Source organism: Schistocerca gregaria, chromosome 6 (assembly GCF_023897955.1).
Source record: "Schistocerca gregaria isolate iqSchGreg1 chromosome 6, iqSchGreg1.2, whole genome shotgun sequence".
Taxonomy (NCBI): Eukaryota; Metazoa; Arthropoda; class Insecta; order Orthoptera; family Acrididae; genus Schistocerca; species Schistocerca gregaria.
In genome coordinates, this window is record NC_064925.1 from 332,070,495 (window position 1) to 332,088,373 (window position 17,879).

A 17,879-nucleotide genomic window follows, 5' to 3' on the forward strand; every position below is an offset into this window, starting at 1 on the left:
GTGTAACTTACTGGTTAAAGTATCCTTGTATAAAAAGTGCCCATGCCTACTGATTTGAACATACTGATAACGTCAACAGTACAAGACAGGAGAAGGCATTGTTATCCAGTGCTCAAAGTGTTCTTGTCAAATCTTATGTCTAAATGCCAAAGTGCAATTTCAACATTATCAGAATTCTGAGTGGTATGGTGAGCATAGTCATATTGTGAGATTTATCTATTGTCACTGTGTGATGCATATATTTCCAATTATAGGTTGTACTTTACAATCAAGCACTTTCACTGAGAATGAACCAGTCGGTTTGAAACTACTCACCTAAATATATGTACTGCTACGGTGACAAATGTGTAATAAACACTTCATAAATGCCGTCGGTTTATGAAGAGGGAATGACTAGGTGCCACATAGTTTATGAAGGTAGTATACCCTCCATAACTCTTAATTCAGTTTCTTTAAATCCCTTTGCCATCTTCACATTAGAATTCTGCAGTTTATAAGAATGAAACTCTTTACAACTTGACTGACTCACAGCTCAATTCGGCAGCATACAGCAAGCAATTTGTACCCTGCATTTTTTTATATACATTACAGAACACGCTATATTCAAGAGACAAATGGAAAATTTGCCAATGAAATGCATGCTGCCATCAGAAGGTGGGTTAGGCCCAAACCCCTTAAGGAAAAATGAAGATCCATTCAATATAAAATGTGGCTGGTTTTCTGCATTGGTACTTGCCTAAGCACCTGAAAAGTTTTCCAAACATTATGGATATAATAATAATATTCTGCAGTGATAAATAATTATAAAACTGTACCATTTTCACGTAAGATGCGTGGCTTATACAATGCCTACTGACATACTGTCTGCACCATACCGTCTGTATGGCAAAACTACAAAATTTTATTGGAATGTCCATAATACTTACATGAATGGTTATTGGGAGCAAAATGCCACAGCAGTGATTTATAGCTAATAAATGAAACATTTGGTTTAACAAGAACAGCCATTTAAATATAGAGCCTACCAGGCCTTGAAATATTTACACTATAACATACTCAGTAATAAAAGGTTGCATTTTATGGAAAATGTAAAAGGAAAGAGATATGTTATGGCTCTGTCAAACACAATTTTTTGTGAATGTGGACCTATTAGCTAACCAGTGAGGAAGATGTACCTGCTCTTCCACCAACTCTTCTGTCTATGTCTCAGGCCATGATTATCTTAACCCGACCTCTTCTTGTTGTGGACGTGACATGACTTTACTTGTAAAATTTACATCCTGTGTTTATGATACACCTACACCCCCCCCCCCCCCCCGCCCCCCAAATATGAAATAGTTTGAAATTTGCACCAAAGGTTTTGGCTGAGGTGGTATTATTTATTTTTTGTTACTAAATTTTTAGCTTTTTACAAATGTTAGATTCTTCTTTTTGGTGCTGTCTCTAATTACACTGATTAAGACAGGCATTTTGTATGAATGTCATTCACCTCAGCTACTTGACTTCAATGTCCCATATATTAATACGTATCTGTATCATATTATTCCCTTGTGATTTGAAAATGAAACGTAGCAACTGCTTCAGTAGTCATATGTTAAATTGCAAAATTGCACAGCTCACTCGGACTAATGGCAAATTCAACCAAAGCGAGTCTTACTGATATACTAAAAATGAAAGCAGATTCATGAACTACACGAAAGAAAGAATGTGTTCTTTGCAATACGTGTAGTTTAACGTAGAGGGGAATACACTGAATAAATCATTCAAGAATCTCCATTGAAATCTCCTATTTTCCAAAAACTGCAACATAATTTATTCTCAAAATAAAAATACGTACCTCAACTGCAGTTTCAGTTTCTTCCTCGTTGTCTCCAAAAACATAAAATACGTCAATTCTTGTCTGCAAATTTTCTAATTCTTCCTTAATTCTGCAGATTTCCGACTGGATATGATCAATGTGTGCAAGTTCAGAAGTAGTTTTGTTTAATTTGCTCCTCAACTGTTCAATGAGCCTGCACAACAAGTGATACGCTTAAATCATGATGTTATACATTAGGCAAACATTTTACTTTTAATTGTATTTTCTAAAAGGGAAACAAACAGTAAACAACAGCTAAACCTTAGAAATATTCACTTGCAAACAAACATTCACAACTATGAAGTAATCCATTAAAACTGTATACTGCTTAGTTGAAAACCCTATCAATCTTCAGTTGTTTCAATATGTGAAACTACTGAGAAGCCTGCCTCGAAGCTAGTGTAATGACTAAGAATCTAATGGAACAGTGAATTATTTATTGACATATCAATAATTAGATAATACCTGTGCTTTACAACTATTCAAATCATGCATTAACAGTGTGATCTGATGTCACACTTCTTATATCCATTATCTGCCACACATTTCACAGGGAAGAATCGCGCAGAGAATGTTAAGTAGCATTTGTGAACGAAAAATAAGCCCAATGTGCAACGCACTGTGTTCCAAGTATTCAGCAAAGTACAATAAATGTCAATAGGTACCAGAGTATGCATTCTCACATCATATTCAATAAATTCCACATGAAGAAGAGCTTCTATGAATGTGGAACAAATCCAATTATAAATTAACAAGCAGAAGTAGGTTTTGCAGGTCAGCTCTGTTAAGTATGCTAATCTACTCATTATTAATTACACAAATTATTTCTATATTACTTTACATTTAATAGAGTGTATTACAAATTTTAATCCCACCCCTACCTACACACACACACACACACACACACACACACACACACACACACACACACAGCTAAACTGAACAAATAAATAGCTATCGCTTCTCTTCTTCTACTAATCACCTGCCATTCTCATAAACTGCTTTCTGCTAAGAACGTCCATGACTTTATTACTTTTTGAGAATGCTGTCAGATCTCTATGTACAGGGAAAGTTAAAACCAATCAATCAAGAACCTAAATTTAGTTATCCAAGCCCAATTATTATGAAAAAGTACACAGACTTTCTAGACATCTTGTCTGGAATTGTGCAGCATAAATTTTTGTGTAAGATTATGAGCACAGGGTTTTGCTGCAAACCTGTTCCACTATTTTCCTAGAATGGAGATAATAAAATAGTGTGAGGTAAACTGAAACAAGTTTGTTCATTGCATTGGGTTACCAACATAACTACTTTAGTTTTCATTATGTGATTAGTACAGAAAATGAAACGAAAGCATGACTACTAGTATATACATTACTCATGTCCCTTCAATGTTGTGTTAACATAAAGCACTGGGAAAATTAATCTGTTATACACATAGCATTAGCATTACAAAAACCTAAAAATAATAATCTCCTCACACAATATAAATCTTCACTCAAAATTCGAATAAAAATGCGAGTGGCTAAGATGACTGTCTCTCAAGCACAAGAAAAGTTTTTGTTTAGGAAAAGGAAAAAAGTTAAAATAATGTACCACAACAAAATGCTCTGAGACACCTTACACAATACTGTAAAAATTCACAACTCAACAGCATCCATAAAGTGAGAAATTTATTGTAAATTAACAATTATTTGACTAACACAAAATACAAAAAAATACTTGAGTCGATGTATATTCTTTAAATACTGTTTAATACACTAGTTTATATATAGCAAGAACGTTAACATCAACGTTTCAAAAAACCACTGTGAAAGACATGATTCTTGGTAAATGTTACTGTAGAAACAAGAAAAGTTCATTTGGCTTTCATGGAAGATAAATAACTGAGCAGTCCGAGAACAACACAAACAACAACAATGCTGTCATTGGTGGAGAATACCAGCATCCATACATGCGGGAAGCAGGATGTTCTGATTCCCTAACGCACAAATAATGTGAAGATTTATACGCTCTACATAGTATTTATGTGTTCCATGATAGCTTCTAATCACGAACACGTCTTTTAACGCACTGTGTTGTATGACAAGCAGAGTAGGTCCAGTCATCGAGGCAACAGAGCAGTACCAGTTAATGAAGTTGCTTCACCGATACACTGTTTCATTTACGATGCAATCTAAAATTTTCCTCTGAATCAACCTTCCCTCGTGGAAATAATTATATGATTTAATTTAACGGTTCTAGTCATGCATTTTTATCGCCCAATTACCAAAGAAAAAGTTTGTAACAGCAGATGTGTTACGGCATATATAATAAATCGCTAACGTCTGAGAGTAGTGTTTGATTACCGAACTGATAGGCTACTATTTTTGCCGCACACTTCTGATGAACCGCGAACGTCCGGTTTGTAGCCGCTACGATTAAATAAGGGCTGTAATTTAATAAATGATCTATGACAGTGAGAGGTAACATTCGGTGTGAAGACTTAACAGCAAAATTTGGATTATCAACAGGTACAACACTATCGGCACATGAGAAATTTCGTTTTAACTGCAATAGAAGTAATTCTGCACAAACTGAGCAAGAGAGAGAAAAGCATCTTGCAGCTGTTTATCTTGTATATGTTTTGTCTAATTAATTTTCATACGAAATTTGTAAACACACACACACACACACACACACACACACACACACACACAGAGAGAGAGAAAAATTCCTCTGTACTAGTGCACTGTCCGCATGACACGGGGTTCAAACTTCGGGTGTTGAAGTAGTTTAAAAAGTGCAACAACGAGTAAGTACGTATGTTATACTAAAATTTTTATGAAAACTGTTTTCAAGTATTGTTCCTTGTATATTCCTGTTCTATCATGCACAAAAATAACTCGCTGAAGTATCTCAGCATTTATATTTGTTACCTGCTGCTGACAGTCCATAACACAGTATGCAATCAAAATAAAAGGAAATTTTCGATAGCAATTTTTGTAATAATAACAGCGACGCACTTGATCAGACCTGCTATCGCAACACGCGGGGACAGAGCAGGAAAGGATCCCGGGCTATTAAGTAGCTGCCACCGGCCAAGAGCCGCGCCAGCTCTCTAGCGGGCTTCCTCACATCTCACTTGGTCAAACAAAACGTCTCACACACAACACTTTCGGCCCTATTCGACCGTTTCGCAAGGGCAGATGCGACAGGCCCCCTCCAGAATCACGTTGGTGTACACTTGACGGCAGTATTGAAAACACTGGAGAGCAGGTCGGCGGCGGGAGTGCTGCGCTGCTGCCGGCCGGCGCCATAATCGATACTTGCTGCCATCGGCACTACAGCGCGCTCACCTCAGTGGATCCCCTGTCTCGCTGCTCTCCAGCCACTCAGGTCGGACGTTCGAAACTGTTCGAATCTCGAGTGATCAGCCGCCGAGTCCGGCACGGTCAGAAAGTCCTGCGCCTGCGCGCTGTCCTATAGTACCTTGGCACCTTTGCCAAAACCGATTTGGGACGAGGCTGGTAGGGAGGAGAGAGGCATGTGTGTCGGCGGTGCTAAAATAAGATCTCCCGCTTGCAACGAGCACTAGGCTTGCTGGACTGTCGGTCTGCGACGAGACGTCCGTGAGGCGCCGGGCGACTGTTCCGTCATCGACTGGACCGGTGCGATGACGCCACCGACGCGTCAGTTACGAACTACACCGTGCAGAAATCTAAACGGCCTACGATGTAAACGCTGGACGCAATGCCTACTCACAGCCAACCGGAATTAGATTCCAAGATCTGCTTCAGGGACAGAGTGATGCTGGTAAACACCTCACCTGCGATGTTTCCTCTAGTCTGTGTGTACACAATGAAAGCAGAATCTTATTTGCTAACTTTTACGAGTGTCTGCGGCACAGAACGATGTGAAAACATCCATACTAACTTTGGCTCCAGGTAGGCGAGTAAACGTTATAATCAATTTTACAGGTTTGGTTGGGTCTACCTCTAGATCCTGAGTGAAAGGACAAACTTAAGTTTCTTTCTCATTGTTACATCCCAGAAATAAAGATGTAACATACGAGTGCAGTATTCCGTCGACATTGGAAGTCAGAAGATACACGGGGAAAAGAGAGAGAAGCGAAAGTGTCTTGTTGACGGAATCATCCCGCCACTAACTTCAGTTGATTTAGCACACAAATGCGGATAGTCGAACCGGATTTGACTCTACTGTGCCGATATGGGCGGTACATTATAACTTTTATTTTTATTTTTTAATACACACGGAAAACGCTACCGACATGAGCGGTTGAGAGAAAATGTGGAGGCCTTACTAATGTTTCTCGTACCCCGTAACGCCGAACAGTTTTGTTCAGTGGACCGATCCGAGAGGTGGGGTTAGCGACCCTAACGGGAAAGTCAGTTTAATTAAGCACAATTTAAAATGTACCCATGTTTGTGTTATTTGTGACAATGTGAGAGGAGGGGAACGAAGTACGCTATACGCCACCTTACTCTTGTAAAACTATGCGATCTCGGCGTAGCCTCATTGCCCCGTGAAGCAGAGGTTATGGGTTCGTCGTACATAGCTATGAGGTTTAAATGTGCTCCATGTAGCTGGGGGATCAATTTACTGAAAAGTGATTGTGCTGTTATTGTAGTCTTCAGTCCGATGCTGGGTTTAATGTGGCTCTCCGCGCTAGTTACTCCTGTGCAAGTCTCTTCATCTGCATAAATACCGCAACCTATATCCATTTGAACATGCTTACTATATTCAACCCTTGGTCTCACACAACAATTTTTATCCCAGACACTTCCCTCCATTACCAAAGCGACCATTCATGATGACTCCGGATGTTTCCTATCAACCGATCCCTTCTTTTAGACAAGCTGTGAAATAAATTTCTTATTCGCCCGAATTCGGTTCTTCATTAATTACTTGCTCTAGCCATCTAATCTTCAACGTTCTCATGTAGCACTGTATTCCAAAAGCTTCTCTTCTCGGCTGAAATGTTTATTAACTTTATTGTTCACATTCCACTTCCGTACAAGGCAACACTCCAGACAAATACCTTCCGAGTAAATTTTCTAAAATTTATAATTGAAGTTAACAAATTTCTCTTTTTCTGAAATGGATTTCCTTGTTTTGGTAGGCTTTATTATATCCTCAATGCTTCAACAATCCTCAATTATTCTGCTGTCCAAATAAAGGAACTCACCCACTACTATTAGTGTCAAATTTCCTAATCTAATTTCATTAGCATCGTCTGATTTAAGTAGAACACAATACATTACCCACGTTTTACATTTGTCCATTTCCACTTTGCAACCTATTTTCAAGAAACTATCCATTCCGTTCAATTGTTTTTTCAAACACTTTGCCGTCTCTTGACAAAATTACAATGTCATTGATTGCCTTCGAAGTTTTTGCTTCTTCTCCTTCTATGTGTGTATGGCATTTTTGGCTGGGAATACGTTGCTGAGGAATTCTGGCGCCCGGTGTAAGTCTTTTTATGTGGCGCCACTTAGGCGTCTGGCTCGACAATGATTACACACACACACACACACACACACACACACACACACACACACACACACACAGTGCCGAGTGGAGAAAATCCCCGACCGGGGAGAGAATCGAATCCGGAGCCCCGTGACCATGAGTACCCAACACTAAACACACGATAACGAGCTACTCACTACTACTCCCTGAACTTCAATTTCCTTTCCAAATTGTAAAATTGGTTTCCATCACAACGCACTCGATGTACGTATAGAGTAATATCTGGGATAGTCGTGTCTGTATTTTGAAACTATGGCTTACTAAAGTGATAAATCGTTCTAAAAATTCTGAATAGAGAAATACAATCGTGTATGATTTTTCAACATTAAAAATAAGCAAATAACTGTAACAAATAAAAATAATTTATTTGTTTTAACTTGACTGAAGGATACGCAGCGTTTCAGCCAGCTCCACTTCTTTCTAGAAAGTATTGTTTTTGCAAGGGTACAGTAAGGTTGCGTACAGATCGTTGCAGATACTAGTAAGTCGCTTGTCACACAAATTGTCTTAGTCACAGAGGCACGATATTCGTTTCCACAATGCTAACAGCAACCGATGCTCCTCGCTAGTTAGTTTGGTTATAGGTGACTGTGGGTGCTTTCTTAAAAAGCCACAAATAATTAGTTTCCCTACACGAGTACATTTTAAATTGTGCTTAAGTAAACTGACTTTCCCGTTAGGGTCGCTAAACCTACTTCTCGGATAGGTCCACTGAACAAAACTGTTCGGCGTTACTCGAAGCAGTTAATTCCATAAATTATCTGGGACTGCGCATTAGGAGTGATTTAAAATGGAATGGTCATATAAAGGTGATCGTCGGTAAAGCAGATGCCATACTGAAATTCATTGGAAGAATCCTAAGGAAATGCAGTGCGAAAACAAAGGAAGTAGGTTACAGTACGCTTGTTCGCCTACTGCTTGAATACTGCTTAGTAGTGTGGGATCCGTATCAGATAGGGTTGATAGAAGAGAGAGAGAAGATCCAACGGAGAACAGCGCGCTTCGTTACAGGATCATTTAGTAATCGCGAAAGCATTACGGAGATGATAGATAAACTCCAGTGGAAGACTCTGCAGGAGAGATGCTCAGTAGCTCGGTACGGGCTTTTGTCGAAGTTTCGAGAACATACCTTCACCGAGGAGTCAAGCAGTCAGTATATTGCTCCCTTCTACGTATATCTCGCGAAGAGAATAAAATCAGAGAGATTAGAGCCCACACAGAGCCATACCGACAATCCTTCTCTCCATGAACAATACGAGTCTGGAATAGAAGGGAGAACCGATAGAGGTACTCAAGGTACCCTCCGTCACAAACCGTCAGGTGGCTTTCGGAGTATAGATGTAGATGTACTTCACTTGTAAAAAAAGTTACTGACCATACTATAATACTTAAAAGCATCAAGTTATGTCGTTTATAACATACTAGTTATTCTTGCAGACAATTTTGTCCTAAATTATGCTCTTGTATACGCAGTAACTATTAACTGCAATGAAGTCTCATGAGTGCACAACAAAATTCTTAATAAATCAGTAACTTGCAAATAACAAAATGCCTTTTCTCATAAGTACGATTGTATGACGTACGCTTACTGTCAAAAGTGAGATCCTATGGGGTACCAGGCGATATTAGTTACTAGTTTGAGGATTTATTGGTGAAGTGGCGCAGCATGTTATCTACAACCGGCTGAATCGACTCTTTTCACTCGGTTGCTCCCAAAGAATGGTTTCACTCAGAAGAATGAATGCATAATTCAGTTGATACGTAAAACTACAGCCGATTGAGACAATTGTTTTCCAGCAAACGTCTAAATGGATTTTTTTTTAATTCCTACCACTACTCCTGACAGATGACGAAAAAAGAAAATTATGCGTTAAATGTCGGATACGTTAGTGAAAGAGAAACGCCGAGTTTGAGAAAGCAAAGGACGAAGATCCGCGAATACGAGACTCACGTGATGTGAAAAGAACGGATCGCAAAGAGCGTCCCGATGTCGTCATCATTTATTTCCGGCGGTATAAACACGCGCCTAGTCGGTGGGCAAACACCGCAGCGGTCGTAGTAGGCAGAGCTTCGCCTTCGCTGGAATAATAGCTGACAAAAGCGCCACCGCAGATGCGACGACGAGAATTCCAATGCCGTTCTTACGCTGTTTGTATTGCCGCCGTGATCAGCCCCCCCCCCCCCCCCCCCCCGTCCATCTACACCAGCCCCCCACCAAACCGACTCGCGCTACGGACTTTCGCGTTGCGTCACATTGCACAAACCCCGCTTTTTCCATCATCGATATCTATGGATCCCCTCTGGGGTCTTGCACCTTAAAAAAGCTTTTGGACTTTAGCCAGGCCTAAATTTTACCTTTCTCAACAGATAGTTAAGCAAACATTCTCCATTTATATCTCTTAACACTCGGGCTCTCTTGCCTTATATCGATAGCTGTAAATACTAATCTAACAATTTTTTTCATTTTTTTCTCTTCTTAAGAGACACGCAATTTCCAATACAATACTGCCTCTAAATTTACACAGATGTAAGTATTATATACGTAACGTTTCTGCCAAATCTTGCTAAACATCAGGAAGTGTTTTCTCTTTCATATTGTTATCGTGTTCTGCCAAGCACCGACGGGAAATTCAGTGAACCTTAAACAGGTATTTTTTCTTGAAAATCTGTTTGTGCACAGCTATTCCTGCTGAAAACTTTCTGAGTACTGGCCTTGCCGCACTTTTCTTTGTTCACTTTTTTCTCCCACTTCTGGAAGGCGGAAGACGCGATGACTGAGGTGCATCAGATTTTGAAGTCCCATCGAAATCTAAGTCGCCAGATATGGGGTACAAGAACAGCTGGGCAACAACGGGTCAGAGAATCTGAAGCGGTTTCTTGAAGAAACATATACTTCATTCTCCTCAAGGGATTTAGTCGCCAGGAAACAAATCACGATCGCACCGCGCAGGTTTCAACCCTCTTTACTTCCTCTTCCTTTTGGTACACAAGTAAGTGTCACAGTATAGTCGCAAAACAGAAATTGTGTTTTTGAGTCACAAGACAATTAAGATTACTTGATTTTACCTCAAACAAAATTACGATTGCTACAGCATTATAAGTCGTATTTATTTATCAGTAACCCCTTGAACTTCAAAGAATCTGCCACGTATGAAACAGCTTCAAACTTCAGATTACTTTAGAAGTGAGCTAATTTGTTAAATATATGACGTTAAATATATAAGAGAGAAATAGTTTAGAAAAGGTTTGTAATTAGCTTTGAAGTTTCTTGGAAGTAGCCAAGTGCTCTCTTCATCGACAATGGCTGAGTACAGTCTGGGAAATTTGAACAAGCTGTAAGCACAAGCTGGTTTTTCACGCATATCAATGTTTATGACGTCATATTTCCTGAATTATGTGCCGTAGAATGATTTTGCAAGTACATTCAGTAGCATATGTGGATACTGTCTACAAAATGTGGATTTAGTAGTAAAGAATTAATAAATTAAAACGTCATGCCTGAGGCTCAAGTTTTACCTCATATCAGCGAAAACATAGTAAACGACAAACTTCTTTCCTTTCACCTTTCTGTAGGAGAAAAGGAGAAAACGTTGCGTAAATGTTTGAAATTATGTGTAATGTTTATAGAAGTCGCTAAGTGATATCATTCTCAAACATTGAATATATTCTGTCCGGGTAATTTGCGCCCTTTGGGTTACAATGGCTCAAGACGTTACGCACTTTCTACCTGTAATACTCTACGTCTTGTTGTTGTTGTGGTCTTCAGTCCAGAGACTGGTTTGTTGCAGCTCTCCATGCTACTCTATCCTGTGCAAGCTTCTTCATCTCACACTACCTACTGCACCCTACATCCTTCTGAACCTGTTTAGTGTACTCATCTCTTGGTCTCCTTCTACGATTTTCACCCTCCACGCTACCCGACAATACTAAATTGGTGATCCCTTGATGTCTCAAAACATGCTCTACCAACGAATCCCTTCTTCTAGTCAAGTTGTGCTACAAATTTCTCTTCTCTCCAATTCTATTCAATACCTCCTCATTAGTTATGTGATCTACCCATCTAATCTTCAGCATTCTTCTATTCTCTTCTTGTCTAAGCTATTTATCGTCCACGTTTCACTTCCATACATGGCTACACTCCATACAAAACTTTCAGAAACGACTTCCTTACACTTAAATCTATACTCGATGTTAACAAATTTCTCTTATTCAAAAACGCTTTCCTTGCCATTGCCAGTCTACATTTTATATCCTCTCTGCTTCGACCATCATCAGTTATTTTGCTCCCCAAATAGCAAAACCCATTTACTACTTTAAGCTTCTCATTTCCTAATCTAATTCCGCAGCATCACCCGATTTAATTCTACTGCATTCCATTATCCTCGTTTTGTTTATATCGATGTCCATCTTATATCCTCCTTTCAATACACTGTCCATTCCGTTCAGCTGCTCTTCCAGATCCTTTGCTGTCTCTGATAGAATTACAATGTCATCGGCGAACCTCAAAGTTTTTTATTTCTTCGTCATGGATTTTAATTCCTATTCCGAATTTTTCTTTTGCTTCCTTTACTGCTTGCTCATTATACAGATTGAATAACATTGGGGAGAGGCTACAACCCTGTCTCACTCCATTCCCAACCACTGCTTCCCTTTCATGCCCCTCGACCACAGAAAACATAAATATGAAATAAAGACACAGCGGCATCCCAGGTATTATTTATTTTTTTATTAAGGCGCACTTGATATCTGACACTATCTTTTCATGTAAGATATACTCCGCCTGGAGAGACCTCGGAAGGCTCAACGGTATCGACCAACCACCGTGTCATCCTCAGATGATTGGCGTCACTGGATGAGGATATGACGGGGCACGTGGTCAGCACACCGCTCACCCCCGGTTGTCAGTTTTCGTGACGGGAGCCGCTACTTCTCAGCTCCTCAATTCGCCTCACAAGGACCGAGTGTACCCCGCGTGCCCACAGCGCTCAGCAGACCCGAAGGGTCACACGTCCAAGTGCTAGCCAAGCCCGTTAACTTCGGTTTCGGTCATCTGGCGGGAATCGCTGTTACTAATGCGGCAAGGCAGTTGGCTGTGAGATATACGTAAAACATAATTATTACAGAGTGAAACAGAATAGTAATATAGATAGCAACAGAACACACAAAGTGTTTCTGATTACCCAGTTACAACCAATAGCAGACAACGCAAAGTTTTACGGTTTTCTTCGACTTTTAAGTCGGCGGATAGTGACGTGTGAAATCAGTGTTCTTAAGATTTATGCAGACCAATAAACTATCACTGGGGAGTAGGGGGAAGGGAGTAAGGAGAACAGCGATTAATGATGAAAAAATAATTGGTTAATGGCATGAGAAAAGATTAAGAAAACTTCGAAAAGCTTTAAGTTGTTCTAAAGAAATTAATTCAAAATGAGAGCACGATGGAAGAATATGGTATGGCAGATCCCATCCTTACCTCTTGAATTTCGAAAAGCTAAGCACGAACTCGGAACAAGTGGCCAGATATTGATGAAACACCTGCAGAACTTATGGGCTTGGCCAAAGAGCAAGTTCGTGAATCATTACGCCACCAGAAACGGTAAAAAAACGAATTGATTTGAAAATTACCCACAATCACATGAACCAAAAATACTAGACTGGTTTATCGAAGAGTGGTAGGTACCACTGGAAGGACATGAATAGAAGGTCTTTTGGTTTTAACAAAAGCAGTTGCTCTCAATAAGCAATTCTAACATGACGACTGATAATACCGGAACCGCGCGACTGCTACGGTCGCAGGTTCGAATCCTGCCTCGGGCATGGATGTGTGTGATGTCCTTAGGTCTAAGTTCTAGGGGACTGATGACCTCAGAAGTTAAGTCCCATAGTGCTAGGAGCCATTTGAACCATTTTTGACTGATAATAGAAGACAGATTTACGAAAATAAAGTAACATACATATATTATATTCGGTGGTTTGGAGAAAGTTTTTGATACTGTAGAATGGAAAAAAATATTTTTCACTCTTTGTTGGTATCAACTACAGTGGCGCGAAGTAGACTAATCAAAATTCTACAGAGAGGACATAGTTAGGTAACGTGTAGGGCAATGTTGTTCATTGTCAACACTGGTTTTTATTTGTACATTGAAGACGGAAGTACGGAAACATGGTAATATCACGATGTGGTAGTTGTTTGTCACGGACAGAAAATCAGCATAATACGATGCTCTGATGACACATTAGTGGTCGCCGAAAGCAACTAAGAATTTATTCGGGTATTAAATGAAGCAGAACTTGTACTGGCTGATTGCTAAAATACGCACAAAACAAAATGAAAACTGGGATAATCAAGTGGATACATTACGGGACAAATGTTGAACCTGAACATGGGGCTCTTGAAGAGATGGATGCATTTTGCAGTCTCCTTGGTAGAATAGATACAAATAATGATGCAAGACAAGTGTAGTAGCGAGTATTGCATAAGAGAAAAGGGCTTTCTATAGAAAGTAACAGCTGCTACCATCCGAAAATATAAAACCTGAGACCACAAAGAGCTTTATGTTGGTAGCACAGTCTCAATGGTGGTTCTAAATTTGGACAATGGCGTGGACAGAACAGAAACGATTAAGAGGCATTTGTAGTGTGATATTGCAATGTGTTGTCGCAGGAGCTGCTGAACATCAGAGAGATCTCTTTCTTGTAAGGAATGATGGCGTACTGCAACGAGAAAAAAAAAGTAATTAAGAAAATCCAACACATAGACTGGTTATGCATATATTGCGACTTAGAAAACTGCATCTAAATACTTGGTGCAAGGAAATAATCACAGACTGGATCCTGATACGGATAAATATCATCTATGATGCAGGATGCAGCAGTTTCAGTGAAATAATGAGAATAGCTGGAAATGACGAGTATGGATAACTGCGTCAAATGAACCCAATGTGGTGAATGCAACAACACAATGGTTTTTGAAAGGTGACAATTAGGTTCTGAGTTGGTGACGCCAACGGAAGTGAAATTAAATAAAGGTAATGGCAGCAGGCTGATATGTAGAGTAGTCTGATGCCTTCGTTCGTTCCATATGTAGCTCACTTTTCATTATAAAAAAAAAGTGCAAGATAAATTCAGAAAAGCTGTATTGCGTAATGTTACACAATAATTTTGGCGTTTATTATGTACGTCTATCGCATATTAGATACGTAAAATGCAAGGAGAAGCGAGTACAACGTAAGGTAACTACTGTGTTTTTTAGGGTTGGTTACTCCGTTACTAGACTTCATTGTACAAGTGGCATTGGAAAGATAGCATTTAAGCAATAACTTTCGCAAGTACAGTATCGATCATCCATAAAATTTCTTACCCAAAATCTCAGGAGAATTCCAAATAACATGAATGAACTGTTCCCAATTCTCCAACTCTTCGTTAGCTTCTTCGTTATGTAGAAGGTGCAATACCGTCCAAAAGTGCTAGACGAACGCACGCTGCAGCAGTAGCTACCTTAGTCAGCGTCTGCGCTGAATCACCGAGAGCGGTTCACGTAATTTCCGGAAGCGTATCTTGGTTAAGAAGGACACCGCTGAATTTAGCAACACGTTTGAACAGCGTTAGCTTCAATTACGAAGAACGAAATGCGTCATTTCAAATTTAGGCATATTAGTTCGCAAGATGGCAGCACCGTATGTTCTTGCTTTTATATCTTTGGCTGCCATAACAAAATTTCGGATTTTTGTGCTTTACCATACTCTACAACGTATTTCTTACATTTTAGTAACTGGCCATGTATGGATTCTAAGTGTACTTTTAGGCATGTAAGGAAGCTCGCCAACCCTTAAGGCAGAGAGTATGAATAGCCAGCTGTGTTGGCCTTTGGTGGAATGCCAACATCACAGAGATGGTGCTGCCATGTACTGAACAACAAGAGCGCAGCTCATAGAGTGCAAATGAATTAAAGCTGCAATTGTTACTGACTAACAACTGCTAAAATGTTATATCTTTGTACATTAGTGTGCGCACGGAATGCATTATTCTCGCGTGTCTCTTTGCCGTATACCGACAAACTGTGTACATACATACGCTTTTATATATACAACAGCAAATATACCGATAATTACATAATTTCGATTTACCCTGACATAAAATGGAAGGGAACAAAAATTGTTTTGAATTAACTACTTAATGAAGTTGGATATAATGGAGAACGACGGGAAATCTGAAAACGTAAGTTCCACATAGTACAGAGAACCCACAATGTTTGATCCATTTGAACTATTTTTGAGTACAGATAAAGTTGAAGTTTTTATGAAACAAAAGGGAAAGATTTTTGAATAAGCTACAACTGAGTGCAATCAAAAAAATCATTGCTTTCCGTAAGTGAAATAACGACAGTAACACAAGAAAGATCCATTTTATCAGCAATAAAGTCATATAAAACTTAAGAACGAAAGGAGCAACCAATATGTAATGGCTGTCTATAGGAAAGATGATAAATGTGCAGACTAAACAACTATGACCAATCAATTAGTAATGGCTATCTACAAAAAAAAAACACGAACCACACATGCAAACTAAACAACTAGCGAATTGTGTAAAAGAGGTTAAACAACGCAATAAAAGAATAACGTGAATAGGATGGAGTAATCCGGGATAACATATTACCACAGTCTAACATCATATATTACACTGAGGAAATGCTATGAGAATAAGTATCAACTACTCTTTTCTGAAAGGAATGGGAGAGGGAAAGATCATTTGGAATTCTGCGTGACCTTTCACAAATTATAGTAAATACCCTTTTTCCGACTTGATAAAATTATGCGCTGGGGATGTATTACGGTTTGAAACTGACAAATCGAAAGAGTTGAATACTAACGGGACAGTAAATTGCGATCTTTGTCATTCCAATAACAGAAAAACTCGATAGATAAAGAAACATATACCAACAGTAGCAGTTTGGACAGGTATTGTGTTAAGCTTAGGGTGGCAGGTAGGAATGAAAAGTTGCCCTGGGAGCTTTTGGTTGACTTTTGTAAATTTTTTTACGATGAATTACTTCACATGAAAAACTAGATGCGTTCGATATTGACAGGGCGTATCCGAAATATTGAGGTCCAATAGTTTTTTGAGAGAAAGTGTATGAGATCATCAGATTTGTGGATTCTGACAAACAGAAGGATGATAAGGACATTCACGACCAAGAAACTTGGGTTCAAATGGCTCTGAGCACTATGCGACTTAACTTATGAGGTCATCAGTCGCCTAGAACGTAGAACTAATTAAACCTAACTAACCTAAGGACATCACACACATCCATGCCCGAGGCAGGATTCCAACCTGCGACCGTAGGTGCTCTCGGTTCCAGACTGTAGCGCCTAGAACCGCACGGCTACTCCGGCCTGCAGAAACTTGGGAAATAATCAAAAAATAAGTAAGTAGTCTTTGTTGTTCATTGCCTCTATTGTCTGGTTTTTATGCGATTGAGATGACTTGTAAACAAAAATTGTATAGCATGTAAGAGAGAACTGAAAGGGATAAAGATAACTTTATAGATTATCCTTGGGATTGTTAGTAGAGTTAAAACTACAAAACATATTTTATATAGAATACACAATTTACATGATGAAAAGTAGCTCATACGACGGAAGAAAGATGAGTTATAAAAATAAGACGGAGGTCCTAGACAAACGACAGTAACATAGAAACTGGGAAGGTCAAAACACACATTAAAATGGACGAAATGATATAATTTTGCTGCTAGCGTTCCCAAGTCACGCAAAATGGGCAAAATACAGGAAAAGTGGGCCAATGCTAGCGGAAAATAGGTTTACGTAAAACAGAATCTATCGGTACAGCACATTATGCTTATATTGTACGATTGGGTCGTTCCCACTCTCGCACGTCGTGCTCCGTCAATATCTCTAGAATTCCTATTTGTGGTGTTGAGACATTGGAATCAAAAGCATAACTCTAGAATCAGTTCAATGAAAGTTGGTAAATATGTGACTTATTATCTGAAAAAATTATGCGATTGGGGTAGCGCACACAAAGCGCACTTTAGGGGAGGAGTAAAGGATGAAGTGGGTGACATCTAAAAATATTTTTAAAAAGTTAAGTTATAGACAAATGCACTGTTTCCGGGTCAATGGCATTATTGACTGCCTAATTTTATTACCCACACACTATTGCTGCATTTCGACCTGCACGAAAGTACAATGTGGCAACTCGGAAAGAACACGCGAGTGTTTTAATTAACAATATAAACCGAAGCCGTGTCTTTTCGACATCAAAAGAAAACTTTATCACAATAGGAGCAAAAGTGATAAAGAGCATTAAAATAAATGTGCTTTACATTAAAAGAGTGTAATCCGCAGGCAACAGGGGTGGAAACTGAAAAGAAAATGAACACCCTACCTTCCCAGTACTGCCCAAAAAGAATTGTCATCGAGAAGTCGAAGAGATGTGTTGCTCGCAGTGAGGATGTTTATGTGCCAAA

At 39.3% G+C, this 17,879-nt stretch overlaps 1 protein-coding gene across 6 annotated transcripts in view; it reads right to left on the reverse strand.

Annotated features, from left to right (window-relative positions):
- Positions 1-17,879, reverse strand: part of LOC126278964 (muscle-specific protein 300 kDa) — a 1,270,985-nt gene that overhangs the window by 177,340 nt on the left and 1,075,766 nt on the right. For all 6 annotated transcript variants that reach the window (XM_049979256.1, XM_049979254.1, XM_049979257.1 and 3 more), the window contains one exon: positions 1,838-2,012. In XM_049979256.1, the coding sequence (XP_049835213.1) occupies positions 1,838-2,012 (175 nt within the window). The remainder of the gene's footprint in view (positions 1-1,837; positions 2,013-17,879) is intronic.